General features: G+C 40.2%; 1 protein-coding gene across 3 annotated transcripts in view; it reads right to left on the bottom strand.

Annotated features, from left to right (window-relative positions):
• Positions 1–7,745: 7,745 nt before the first annotated feature.
• Positions 7,746–14,427, bottom strand: part of Ice2 (interactor of little elongation complex ELL subunit 2) — a 38,870-nt gene continuing 32,188 nt past the window's right edge. For all 3 annotated transcript variants that reach the window (XR_013107777.1, XM_076926176.1, XM_076926177.1), the window contains 3 exons: positions 13,813–13,863; positions 12,327–12,585; positions 7,746–8,824 (listed from right to left, as the gene is read on the bottom strand). Coding sequence is in view for 2 of the 3 variants with exons in the window: in XM_076926176.1 (XP_076782291.1) it covers positions 8,675–8,824; positions 12,327–12,585; positions 13,813–13,863 (460 nt within the window). In the remaining variant the exon portion in view is untranslated. The remainder of the gene's footprint in view (positions 8,825–12,326; positions 12,586–13,812; positions 13,864–14,427) is intronic.

Genomic DNA, 14,427 nt, shown 5'->3' with positions numbered 1-14,427 from the left:
AGTAAAAGTTTCCAGGCACTAAGGTGTAGCATTAAAAAGAGCCAAACTGAATTAGTGACTGGCCAACCACTCTATTAGCCTCCCCCTGCTACCCCCAACACACATTGGGACACAAAGACGGTCAAGCTTAATGCTCTGAGATTTCACAACTTCCTTCAGCACTCTTACTGTACTCTGAAGCCACTAACTCGTTGTGCAACTGTGTGAGATTGTAGGTTGGAGCTGGCCAGAACTGTCATCTGCCTGCAGAGGCACTGGGGAGTTAGAATTCTCATCACTTTTGGTAGGGCAGAGGGCAGACATACTTGCAAAATGCATTCTGTTGTGTCATTCTGCAGTATAGCCAACGTGTTTGCAGTATTTTGAGGCCCTAGACTATCTGGTTAAACAGACTGATTCTGTAATATACAAACTAGATGTAAAATACACTATATTTTAAAAGGACTTATTTTTATGCAGGTTGTTTCACCTGCATGGCTGTGTACTATGTGCATGCAAATGCAGTGCTTTTGGAAGCCAGAAAGTGGGGGGGGGGGGAGGGGTCCATATTCTGGAACTGGAGTTAAAGACAGTTGTGAACTGCCATGGTAGAGCTGGAAATTGAACCAGGGTCTCTGGAGGAGCAGCCAGAGCTCTTAACCATGCGAGGAGTTCTCTCTCTAGTCCCAATGCATTCTGTCTTAGTTGTACAGGAGTGTTAACCCTCTCACCCAATAAAACAAACAGCTCTAAAGCCATCATTTTAATCTCAATGTATTTATGTTCTAGCCTCTATTATTGAAGATGCATTCTTCAGTGCTTCCCAAATGATGTTTTTAATTGACATATTAAACTCAAACGTAATTGTGGAAAATCATCTCCTGTTTTAAATCATGTACACGTCATGCAATGTTCAAATTGGGTGAGCATATCTGAGTCTTTAAGCATTCTCCATTTACGTTTCAATCTTCTTGTGACCTTGTTGAAATAGAATAGTTCCGTGTCTTCTCCTGTGTGCCTCTGCAGGGCAGCAGCACTTGAGGGGGTTATTTCTTTTACCCAAGAGATGCTTTGCACCCACTGGTTGATTAGTTCTCCCTCAATTTCTGTTGAAACCCTCATAGACAAAGGTAAATATTGCATCATGAATTATAGAGGCAGTAAAACTGGCAGTGGACACAGTATTGTCTTTGTTTATTGGAATCATAGCTAATAGGCAGAATGGAACAGAAAAGGTTACAGTTTAAACTCTGTTTCAGCAGTTCATGTCGGACGCAGGTCTGTGCAAAGGCTGGTTTGCAAACACGATCACTGCCACTGGAGAACGTTCTGGGTTAGTGGCGAATGGAAGAACAGGTATTTTCTCAGCATTCCAAGGGCTACAGATAAACTTTTGGGTCTTGGTGGTGGTATTATATGGAGAAGCAGAGGCTATGTATTCAAGTTCAGACAAGCTTTGCAGCTGGGAAGGATGTCTTCAAGAGACTTTAAAGTATGCTATCTTCCAGACTGTCGACTCTAACCCCAATGTTTACTTTTGCTCCTTCTCTTTTTCCTGGAGACAAGGTCCCACTGTGTAGCCCAGGCTGACTTTGACTCCATTGAGTTAGGCTAACATTAAATTAGTATTGTAAAAATGTGTCTGAAAGTACAAGTTCACACCATTCTAAAATCAAAATACCCTTCCCCTGGGTACTGGTTATTGACTTACCTTTCCACAGTCTGCTCAGGGCCTCTCCACTCTCCGTGGTCTCCTTCCTCACCACTCACCTGTACTGTTGGCTGTTTCACATCAAGGAATCTGAGGAGGGCTGAGTCTAATAACACTCTCCTTCGTCTTTATCATCCCAGAATTCCATGATAATGCAAACAGTACCAAAAAGATAGACTCTGCAATAATCCTAAATTCATGACAACAGTGCAGAAATACATAGAAGTAGATACACTGCTCCTGTGTACCTAACATCAAAGGTCCCTTCTGCCCTTTCCACATCTAAGTCTCACAATTTGTAAATAAGTTAGATATCATAGCTCATAACTATATACACATAGGCATTTACTTCCCAAGTATGGCCACTCTCTGGCCTCACAAGGTTAAAACAAGATTACCCTTCATCTACCAGTACTCACTAACCCACATGTGCCAAGGTATGCTGCTCTGATGATACCCTCCACAGGACCAGGAACCAGGCTGAACCATGATCATGAGTCAGTTAGCTAGTGTCCACCAATCAGGAACAACTTGACAGCCTTCCTCTGTCTTTCACAGAAAAGATGAGATTCTTGAAAACTTCCAACCACTTGCTTTATAGACTGTCTCTGGTTTGGGTCCTCTAGGTGCTGGGTGTCTCTCCATGATTGACACCTTTATGCCAGAAGATCCCACATTACTGACACTTTACTTCCTCCTGGTGTAACTGTTGTGTTTGTTCCTTTATCATATTTGTGTCTTAGGGCAGTTTCTAACATGTTTCTTCAACTCCGAGTAAATTAATAAATACTATGTTCACCAAATAATAACATTTTTCAGGGTGATTCTCTAAATAAGACTGTGCAATCGTTCCTATTTATCATCAAACTCTTGCTAACTTTAATTGTTACTTTAGCGCTTACAAGTGGGTGCTTTCTAACTTCATCATCCCATTGGCTGTTTTGCCTTCTGTAGAACTGAACATCCTCCTCCTGTTTGTATATTCATTTAAGACCACTATAGACTCTTGAATTACTATTTTACTCAGGGGATTGCAGTTGATTACCATAGTCATTTAATGTTTAAAATTTCTTGGACTTGGGATTCCTTTCAGCTAGCCTTGTGTCCTTCTGATTTGCCCCCACAACTCTTTGGGCATTTTCTGGTAAAACCAAAATGTCCATTTCCCTTTGCTATCATTTTTCTTATTCATTTCTGCTGATCCATCTTGCCCTTTGCTCTGATTTCAATCACCATGGATACACCAGTGACTCTGAAATCTGTATTGATGTACCTTCTAGCTTGAATACAACTCTTTAAGGTACAAGTCATTTCTACCTCAGTTTAATGTGTTGATAGTAACTGACAACTTTTGAACCAGGGTCCTGTTGTATAGCCCAGGTGCTGAGATGGTTCCTTTAAAAAAGTTTTTTTTTCCCCCCATGCACTAAGTCTCTTTTATATTCCTAAATGTGTACATGGCATATATGTCACTTAAAAATAGATTCATACCTGTGAGCTACCATAATAACTGCCCTGGTGCAATACTGGGCACAAATGGTATAGAAATAACCTACTGTCTGGTTGGATTTCAGTCCCACTCCATTAGAACCTGTATCTGCCACTGTTAATGGGGCCAAGAACCTGTGACTAGCTAGGTCATAGGCTCCAGGGGAGAATCCTCCATTATTCTGCTAAATGAACATAGTATTTAAAAAGACTCATAATGATTTTTCTCCTATAGCCATAGATCAGTGCATCTTTTGATCTTCATCAGAGAAGTGACTTCTTGCAGCAGAAGGCCATAAACAGAGGGCTACAGCTGTCAGTGTACAAAGAATAAGAGAAAAGGGATTACTCATTCCTATTGGGATGCCTGTATCACACCCTTCCCCACGAGGCTCAAGGACCTTCATGGGAAAAGGGGTAGAAGGATTTTAAGAGCCAGAATGGTGGGTAACAGCACTTTTGAGACACAACAGGATAGATGTACATCCGACTTTCAGTAATTGGGACAGCATGCACAAGCTCAAGCCAGAGGAATCTCAGCACAGAGGAGGGGAGGCAAGAATGAAGTCCGAGCCCTACAGCTATTACTGTGCTGTTGACAACTGGGAGACAACTAATCTCCTGCTGGGAGAGGGAGTCAGTTTTCTTTAAGGGTGTGACCCCTGGTTAAGTTGACCAGGCGCCAGGGAAGCACTGTAACCAAGAGGATCTGGACAACACAAATTGGAGTCAATGTGTTTATAAACAAAAAACAAAGAAGAAATAATCCAAAGTTGAGCAGGAAGGGACATGGAGTAGATCTAAAAAGAGCCGGGGAGGGGGAGTGAATATGACCAAAACACACCGCATGGAGTTCTTAATTAATAAGCATTATTTAGATAGATACATAGTCTTTGTATAGGTCTCTTCAAGACTGTGGACTTAGTTGTGGATAGCTCCGGCCTTGTATTTTGATGCTAATTACACTTTCCGGGGAGGGGCTGCAGAGGAGGAATCAGTACACAGGTGACTTCTTGTGAACCTTCTGCCCACCTTAATTTGTAAAATAAAGGCTAGAGCCAGTGATTGGGCAGAGAAGGGGCGGTGTAGAAATAAAGGTTGGAGGGAAGAGAGAGAGGTTGGAGGAGGAACTCAGTGGAGGAGCAGGAGGTGGAAGGACAAGCTCGTGACTTGGAAAACCGGCAAGTTTTAAGTGTCTCATAGCTGGGGAATAGAGTAGTGTAGTGGTGAATCTGCCCAATCTAGGCGTGCAGTTTATATTCATAATTACTGAGTTGTGTTTTCTTTAACCGGTCATATTTGGGTTGGAGAATGACCGCGACACTTGGTGACTTATTTCTAACCAGGAGAATATGGCATAAGTCAGTGCTTGATTTCTGAGACACTGTCACTTCCTGCTGCTCCTTTCTGGGGCACTGATGCTGGGGTATGCAGGCTGCGGTGCCGTGAGGATACTTGGGCAGTGCTACATAGCAGTCCAGGCAAAAAGGGCCTAGGGCTTACTGCCAGCACCAGAGGGACCAAGACCACCTACATACATCTGCGTGAACCTTGGCTTGGTGGAAGTGGATGTCTCCAGTCAAATGCATGACTGCAATTATAACCCTTGAGCTTGGGGCAGTGAGCTGGGCTGCATCTGGACTCCAGCTCATTAAGACTATGAGATAGTATTTGTCACTTAAACTTGTTGTATTAGGTAACTTAACACTCGGCAACCATAGTGTCCAAACCCAGAATCCAGGGAGTAGCAATAGTTAAAGCAAACACTTCCGGTGTGCTTTCTTCCCTAACCACACTTCTATTTTTTCCAGTGAATAATGACATCATTTCTCCAGCATTACAAATGCTTCTAGGTAAGCTGTAGCCGATTGACAGTGCTGACTTATTAATTCTGGACCTTTCTCATTTTCAAATCCTACCTCATAATATCCAACCTTTTGCCAATGCACTCTGTAGACAAATGCTGACAAGAGCCCTTTCCAGACCTGATCACGCTATTTTGTTAAATTCACTGCAGGTTTCCATGCTGTGTGGGATAGGATCCCAGTGTCTGAGCCATAGTTTCCTCGGTCATCTCCATGTTCACAGCCTGGGTTTTAGGCAACTTCGACCTTTTCATATTCTAACTCCTACTCATTAAAAAACACAAAACAAAAACCAAAAAAACCAATCAGCTGAAGCTTTATTTCAAAAACACCTTTGTTAATTATCAGGACTTGGTTGTGTGTATGACTTTTTCTTCTTTTTGTAGTTTTAAGGATGTAACTCAGGCGCTTGTCATGTGTACTAGGCAAGCTCTCTACCACTGAGCTATATACCCCCACCCAAGATGACTTTAACATGCACTTTTGTTGAGGCCTAAACTGGAGTCCCTGTTCGGGCGCCAAAAATGTTGAGGCCCGAGCTACTCCACTTTGGGCGGCCAAAAATATTGCGGCCCTCTCCACTCCACGCTTGGTGGCCACTGTTTCCCGGCCCAAACTGCCTCTCCGGTCTGCGGGTCAGGGTTCAGCAAGAGACAGAGTGAGGACGGACTTGAAGAATGAAGACCAGACAGAGTGTGATTCAATCCCATTTATTCTTCAGTCTCTCTTCCTAGTCCAAGTCCCAAGTCTTGAGTTCCTAGTTCCTAGTTGTGCTCCTGTTGTTCTCTCCCGAGTGTCTAATGTTTACTCCTGCTCCTAGTGTCTGAATCTCTGTTACTCCAAATTGTTCTCTTTTATATGTCTCACTTCTAAGTCACGCCTCTAAGTCACACTTTTAATCATGCCTTTAGGTCTTGTCTCTAAATCTGATCTCTAAATCATACTCTTAAATTACACACCTTTAATCTCACACACTTTTAATCTCACACACCTTCAATCTCACACACCCAAGGAAAGTCCTGGGTATCTAAAGCAAGATGTTATCAGAGTGTGCTCAGCTGTTGTAGGCTATTGTAATACAAGTCTCATGTCAGGGTATATGGCTCAAGATGGCTGCAAAGCTGATAGCTGCTTTCTGCTAAAAGTTGGCCCCCAACACACTTTATCAGAGCATTCACCACAAATTCTACTAAAATGTATACCTACAAGGAAAAGAAAAATCTGATTTGGGACAGGGCTCACTTATCTATTAATCACAGTAACTACACTACACTATACCATTATCTAATAAGCAAATATGCTTCCTTCAAGAGTTTGTCTACTGTGAAGTGAACAATATTGTTGAGGTCTGAATGTAACAAGGGGACAATAATGGTGACTTAGTGGATGTTCCATGACACAAAGCTGTAGTCGGATTCTTGAACTTGTTTTCTATGACATTTATATAAATTATACTTTCACAGAGAATAAACAAGCCAGGTTTAGGTTCACGATATTGTAATATCTCATTTTGTTCCTATGTAACTAGACAGAACTTTTGGTCACAGGCAGTGGTAGGTGAGTACACTGCAGAACTCCCCAGCTTGATTTAAGAAGAAACCAATAAAAATGTTGCTATGGTATTATCAACATTACTTCCTTGCTTACAAATCCCTTTACCTTTGTAGGAATGTAGACCAACAGACACTAAACATGTGTTTAAAAACAGCCTTTGCTAAGCACAAGCGGAAAACCAGTTCTACTTGGTCAGAGTTGTCCAGAGATTTGGTCGCCATGGAGAAAGTGGAAGCCTCTGACATGCAGACTGCATCAAGTACTGTCCAATTTTGGAAAAGAGCAAATTTCGAAGGGATCCTCTATACTGCCACACTCCTAGGCTCAATGTCAAGAGTCACACTAAAATATTTCTGGATTTGTACATGTGTGACAAAATTTAGGGGGAAGGTGAAGTGTTTTAAAAGGAGAGTGGTAGGTTGAGGAAATGATACATTAAAATTTATATAGTATGGGACTGGAGAGATGGCTCAGTGGTTAAGAGCACTGACTGCTCTTCCAGAGGTCCTGAGTTCAATTCCCAGCAACCACATGGTGGCTCACAATCATCTGTAATGAGATCTGATGTCCTCTTCTGGTGTGTCTGAGGACAGCTACAGTGTACTCATGAAAAAAAATACAGTAATTGGGTGTGTTATACATACTTTTAATCTCAGAACTCAGGAGGCAGAGGCAGGTAGATTCCTGTGAGTTACAGGACAGCCAGTGCTATGTACAAACCCCATCTCAAAAAACAAAACAAAACGAAAATCTGTATGTACTAATAATTTAGGTAACCAACTCCCCCCAGAAAATCAATGCAGATAGTAGAAAGTAAGAATTTCAACTTAAATTATTTTAGAGGATTTTGGGTCTTCCTTTTTTTTTTTTTTTTCAAATTAAGAAAATTTTATGTGTATGAATGTTTTGTCTGTATGTATATAACTGCACCACATACATTCAGTGCCCACAGAAGCCAGAAAATAGGTCATCCAAGCCCCTGGAACTAGAGTTATAGATGGTTGTGGGCACCCAAGTAATTGGGAATCAAACTTGGGAACTTGGGTCCTCTGCAATAAGCCACTTCCTTAGACTCCAATTTTTGGGTTAAAATTTTTTATATTAACATGAAACACACACACACAGAATTCCAAAAAACAACATGAAAATTGCCTTTGATGAAAGCTTGTATTTCTGAGATGACAAACACATTTCTGATGCTTTTAGTGTTTATTAAGAAACAGGTAACAAAAAGTAAACATATCTGTCCCCTCAAATCCATACTGGCCACACCCACTGCTGATGCTGCTTTCTGAATTAACCACGATACGTGAGAAAAGAAAAAGAAAAAAATCCTAGGCTTAATGGCACCTTCAACATGTCTGACAGAATGATCAAGTCCTGTGTCCCTCCCCCACCCCCCCCGAATCTGCATCCTCATGGTATCTCTCCTTTTGGCAGTGTTTCACCACATTTACATGGAATTTGTGCAAAGTAGTAGAGATATTGTCACCAAAGCTGTCACACCACAGAATGCTTTGTGTGTTTTTGTAAAACACAAGGGTGGTTGCCTCGCAGGAAAATATCAATTTGCCACTTTTCAGAGATGAGGATGTTTCTTGTTTTCATTTCCGGTGTCCACAAAGGAATTTGAACAAGTTTTTAAACACATCAACAGCAGTTTTAACACTGACAAAAATGGGTCATAAATAATGCACACAGCTGTTTTTAACATTGGCAATATTTAACTGTTTGGGCCAGTCTAATTTGAGTGGCAATATAATTAAATTGATAACATAATACATGACAGTTCCTAAAACACCAAGTGACTTTCCTACCTATGATTTTTAGAAAAGAATGCTACAAAAATATTTTTCTTACTCAGTTTGCTGCCATGCTAATGGAGCATTCTAGATTCTCCACGCACCAGAGCTGAGGAGTGACTAACTTCCGCCGTCACTGCCCTCCAAGGCACTTTGTAAGAACTCCAGGATCTCCAGGATAGCAAGGGGAAACATTCTTGCTAGGTGATCTTTTGGGCACATTTCCCCCTTGAAGTTCAACATTAAACACTGTTATAACTGGGTTTCCTGAAACTTCATTTTCTATGGTCCAGCCCTTGCATTATTTTCTTTTTATTCCGAGCCACTCCTTCATTTTCAACTTGCTGAACAGGCAGGCAACTGCTTTTGGTTTCCATGGAAACTGGATTCCTGTGGTTATGGGTAGGCATTTTTGTCCCACCAACCTACGAGATGAAGCAAGAGCAGAATAACTTAATACATTCACAACTTGCCTGCATACAACCTACTCTGCATCATTTACACAGAGACTCTCAACTTGGGAATGACCTTTTGTAAAATTTTAAGTCCCAGCTACATGGCTAACTTAAGAAGTTTTAATCTGACCCAGTTTTAAAACATTAAACTCTGGTAACGATGAGGAAAAAAGCTGGAGCAGAGCTCAGCTGTAAACTGCTGTTATGTTTGCAAGATGCTGAAAGGTGAAATTAGAAAATGAGGAAAGGCTAGGCCTTCTGAAACTGTGCAGTTCTGTAGAAAGGCAAGGGAAGGAGAGTGAGGACAGGGAGAGGAAATACAAAGGGATGGAAAGACAAACGAGAGGACAGACAGTAAGATGGAGCAAGGCAAGGCAATAAAGAAAAACGGTGGAAGAAGAAACAGAGAAGGAGTGAAAAATATAAAAGGAAAGAAGGGGAAAGACCGGAGGAGGAGAAAACTGGAGGTGGACATGGAAGAGGATGCCAACAGACAGGGAGGAAAAGGCCTGGAAGGGAAGAGGGGGAGAGGTGAGAGGGCACAGGTGAGAGGACCCCAGCTCTTTTTCATGCCTGCTCCAGCTTGCACCCAGCACAGGATCAGAGTCCTGTCTAAAGAGAAGACTTGGAAATGCTATAACCTTCCTGACCAATTAGCAGTCTCACGTAAAACCAAAGTTGTATATAGCTTGCAACCATTTCCACAAAGCTGCCTGCATCGGCCTCAGAGTGCCCTCGCCACCTTGCACGAGCAGTGTTTCTGTACATCCCATGCAGTCAATCCCGCAGATGGGAGGGTAAGGTTATGATACACACATTCAAACTTACTCTCTCACAGTCTAGTCTAATGAACCAAATGCCAGCATGGAGGTTCACTAAGAATGTACCCAAATCTAGTGTCTCTTCTTTCTCTTTCCCAAGCTTTTTTGGTTTGTTTTTAAATTACATGACTAGAAATGGGGCAAACTTGAGCACTTTAGTCCTACAGTATGTCTGTTGGTCTCTGATGCTCATGTCTAGCAATACGATCGACTGGTAAGTGTCGATTCTCAAGACAACTGTCACTTGCCCACTCAGCAGGCATTTTTCCTGAAGGTACTCACTAATTGGGTTTTTGAGGAAAGCAAACATTCTGAAAACTGTGTGTTCAGTAAACATCTTATAAAACCTATAGTGGTGAAAAGGGAGCAGATGGGACTTTGCAGTCCAACTCTTGCTTGGTGTAGTAGAAGGCAGATGCAGGTCTACTGGAATATGTGTTCAGGCCCTGTCCAAGGATAACACCTGATTTGAGAGCAGCAGGAATGGACAATCACACTAAGGCAAGGCTACATCAAAAGGGATGCAGACAAGTGCTTCACACAGGCTTCGACTTCCCAGTTTTCAGAAAGCTCTGATCTTTTTACATATATACTAAGACTAGAACCCTACAGGTGCTGGGCTTGGTTAGAATTATTAAAGTCCTGTTTCTATGGCCTGGCTAGAAGGCAGGGAGGTGACATCAGGGTGGAGAACTGCACAGTATACACAATCCTGTGCAATGTGAACACCAACACTCAACAACAAAATGAACAATTAAAAAGTCCTCAATATTCGTAGGAAAAGCAATTTCGTAAAGGGGCTTCAGGACATTTACTGACTGGACATAACAGAGAAAGAAAAGAAGGACAGGGTGTCCAGGGGATATATACATGCATTTACTATAGGCTAGCTGTGGTGGGACAACAGAACAGGGGTCCTGTTGACTTTTAAAACACACCAAGGGAACATTAGTTATCTAACTGTCTATGTCCCCAGTGCAGGCTATACAACAGTTTGGTCCCAGAAAATCTCAAGAGCATCATCTGTCTCTGTACTGGACACTTCCCAGTAATACACATGGCTGAATAGTTAGAATGTATACTTATGTGTTCATATCTTAATATACAGAATTTCTCCTTGTCTAACAGATTTTTTTTGTTACACTGCAGCATATTTGACCAGCCTACTGAAAAAGTTAAATCTTCCAAGAAATTCTAAGGTATAATAAGCACTCAATATTTGTTGTTAGTCTATGCACTCACTTCTTTTAAAAACACCTTGTATAAATATGTTTTCTTCACTCAGGAGACAGAGACAGGCAGATCTCTTTGAGTTTGAGGCAGCCTGGTCTAAAGAATGAGTTCCAGGACAGCCAGGGCTATATAGAGAAACCCTATCTTGAAAACAAACAAAGAAAAAAAGTTTTCTTCAACTTAAAGTTGTTCAGTTCTAAGGTATTAAACCATTCATTTTCACCAAAAAGGAATAAAACACCCCCATACAGAATTATATGTTATAGTTGGCAGACTATGATTAGTGTTTCTAAATTAAAAGAAAATTGTCTTTTTAGAATATAGGTTTTCAAAAACATTTTTCTAATTATTATTTTTAAGTTACTTAAGAAATTTCCTTAGATTATAAAAATCACTAGTTAGAGTATTTATAAACTAAAAACAGTCACCAAAACCGAAGATAAATAGAGTGTTAACTAACTTTCTCCATGCTCTCATTTTCTCAGCCAGTTTGGCACATTTCTACTTTCTTGTGAAAGCTCACTAGGAATGTGATGCATGGCTGCTTGGCATGCACCAAAATACTGACAAGTAAATAGACTGATCTTCTCAAATGGTGACACTGGAGTGGAAACCCATCCAATGTGAACAATATAAACAGCAACAACAATTAAGAAGTTCTTGGCAATTGTAGGAAAGCTATTTTCTCAAAGTAGTTGGGGACATTCACAGACTAATTGGGCAAAACAGAGAGAGGGAAAAAGAAGACAGTGTTCACTAGACACACATGTGAGCTCCATGTGAGCTCTATAGGAGCCCCTAGGGAACTAGACAGAGATGAAAGACATAAGGTGTTTAGCAACATGGCAGGAAAACGCACTGGATTTGTGCTTACATTTGGATTCATTTGCAGACAGCAGTGTCTGTCATTCCTGTGACTAAACTCAAACTGAACTGGTAACATGACAAGGAATGTGTGGCATGGTAGGGACAGTATAGAAAGTGTCTGCAGCTGCAGGTCTTCAAACTCTAGGTTAAAAAGGTTACTCAACTGATATTTCTAGAAGGTTTTTATAATGAATATAACATTAATAATAATTCAATAAACTCTAAGTTATAAAATATCATAATATAACTTAGCTCTTAATATTTTACTGAATTTTTAATAAGCCACTTTATTCACTAATTACTAATACTTGCTTTTAAGTATTTCTTTATCTTACTAATCAATTTTTAATTATATCATAATTGTATTATATGGACTCTTTTACAAATTGCCTCAATTGTTTAATGGAAGAGGATATACATAAATAGTAACTAAGAAAATACAAGTTTGCTTTGGGCAAACACTCAGGCACTGAACTTCCTGGATGCCTCATGCATACACACATGTAGCAGCAAGTAGAGAATAGAATATTTAATTGTAAAACAGATCTTACCTTTGGTTGTGCTGCAGGGCGCAGAGATTTGGGTGGAAAAGTACAAGGTATTCGTCCATGATGGATATGATATGGTAATAGGTAGCTGGGATCTAATGGGACCCAAGGAACAGAGAGACTGGAAGGTACTCCAGGAAGGTCACAATGTGCCTTATGCAAATTATATGCTGTTCTACTAACTTTTCCATCTGAGGTCTTGTAGATCAGGAGTGAAGAATCTTCTGCTGCATGAGAGAGCAAGTAGGAGCCTTCCTGCAAGCTGCATCCAACATTGAGACTCAACTTAGAGGTTTACGGTACCAATCTCATCATGTTCTCCTAACCCCACAGAGCAAAACTGAGCTGACACAGGAAGAGAATTCCACTTTGGAAAGTATTTAAAGACCAGCAAATTAAAGATTTCAGAAGCCTTTAAAATTACTTTTAACCCCTCAGGCAATTAATCAAAGTTTTTATTCTGAAATTCAAAAATATCTGACCATTTCCTTTTTACCATTTTATCAATCTGTAAATGCCAGTCATTTAATGGATAAACAATCCATCTAACTCTCTAATCCATGATATACTCCAACCATATACTTTCATTCATTTAACACTAGACTCACACAAGCTTCTGAGATCAACTCCAATTGGGTATAAACTAATTTATGAGAGATGCTAAGCAATCTGTCCACAGTTATGCACATAGTAGAGCTCAATATAGAGATCTGGTTTTTTTGGTCTACACACAAATCAGAGCCTCAATCACAATCCTCTATTAACACAAAAATTGGTGGTGGTCAATCTACTACATTTTCTTCGCTTTTTGGAAAGCTTCAAGGGATTCAATGTGATCACCATAAGGAATGAGAGGCACATGGTTAGAGGCCTATGTTTTCTTGAGAATACAAACCTCCAAGTGAAAGAGTTCTTTTCCACATTATAAAGATGAAGATGATCAGCTTTTGTTCTACAGAATTACCCACAAACATAGTGAGCTACATTTTCACCAACTTTTAAAACTGAAAGTAACTAGTGTTGACAAAGGAGGTCAGAGAATTATTCTTAGCTTCCAGGGAGGCTTTTCCCTCTCTCATCACTTTCACATAAGGAAGCAAATGACTATTTGGTACAAAGACTAAATAACATTTCAAATACTGAGTTTTTAATCAATGAAACTCATGTATCTTAGATGATTGACAGTTTGAGGTCAAACTGGGCTATACAGCAAGATGCTCTGTGTGTGTTTGTGTGTGTGCGCACATGTATATGGTGTGTGTGAGAGAGACAGAGACGCAGAGAGAAATATGAACAAAACATTTGCAATTTCAGTACAGCCAGACACTATCATGTTATCTTTCACTCCTATTTTTAATTTTCAACTCTGATAAAATACTTTTTACACTTACAGTTTTTTCATCTATTTCTAACGGCACATTATCAAAGCTTCAAATAACTTCCAGTAAAGAAAATCAAAATGTCTATGCAAATACCCCAGAGTACTTACCTACATAATTTCTTTAGAATGTGCTGGAGAATGTTAAATAAATTTGAAATCCTATTAAACCGAAGAGAAACTGATATGAAATTAAACTGAAACAAACAAACCTAGGAAGTATAACCTCACTAATCCACGTGTGGCCTACTGCTCACAGCCAAAGGCAGCCACAGGCCACTAATGCCACACAAGGACCAGCAAGTAGATTGTGCTGTGGTGAGACACATACATTCCTCAATTTTCTTTGATGTTCATGAATTATTTTGTGTTAAAGCAGTTATAATCATCTAATTTAAAAATATCTAAATAAATTAAAAACACAGAACAGCTGTAATCAGTTGCCAAGAAAACTGACCTATGTCTGTGTGATGATAGACGTAGAGTGGGCCAGACCAGCCAAAGCGAAAGCAAGCATTGCATTTTAACTATCGGGTGCCTCATTTACATACAAACTTATTTCCACTATGATTTTTCTTTAAATTTTTTTTTTTCACTGAGAGAAGTGAGGCAAAGGGTTAGTAATGTACTGAAAGACTTTTCTGTGCACACATATAAAGCAATTCTTAAAGTGGACTTTTGTGTATGCAGGGTTCAAGTGTGACCAATTTTTCACAAACCTGTGTC

Source organism: Arvicanthis niloticus, chromosome 27 (genome assembly GCF_011762505.2).
Source record: "Arvicanthis niloticus isolate mArvNil1 chromosome 27, mArvNil1.pat.X, whole genome shotgun sequence".
Taxonomy (NCBI): domain Eukaryota; kingdom Metazoa; phylum Chordata; class Mammalia; order Rodentia; family Muridae; genus Arvicanthis; species Arvicanthis niloticus.
The sequence above is the reverse complement of the archived record's forward strand: the minus strand, read 5'-3'. Positions and strand labels throughout refer to the sequence as shown.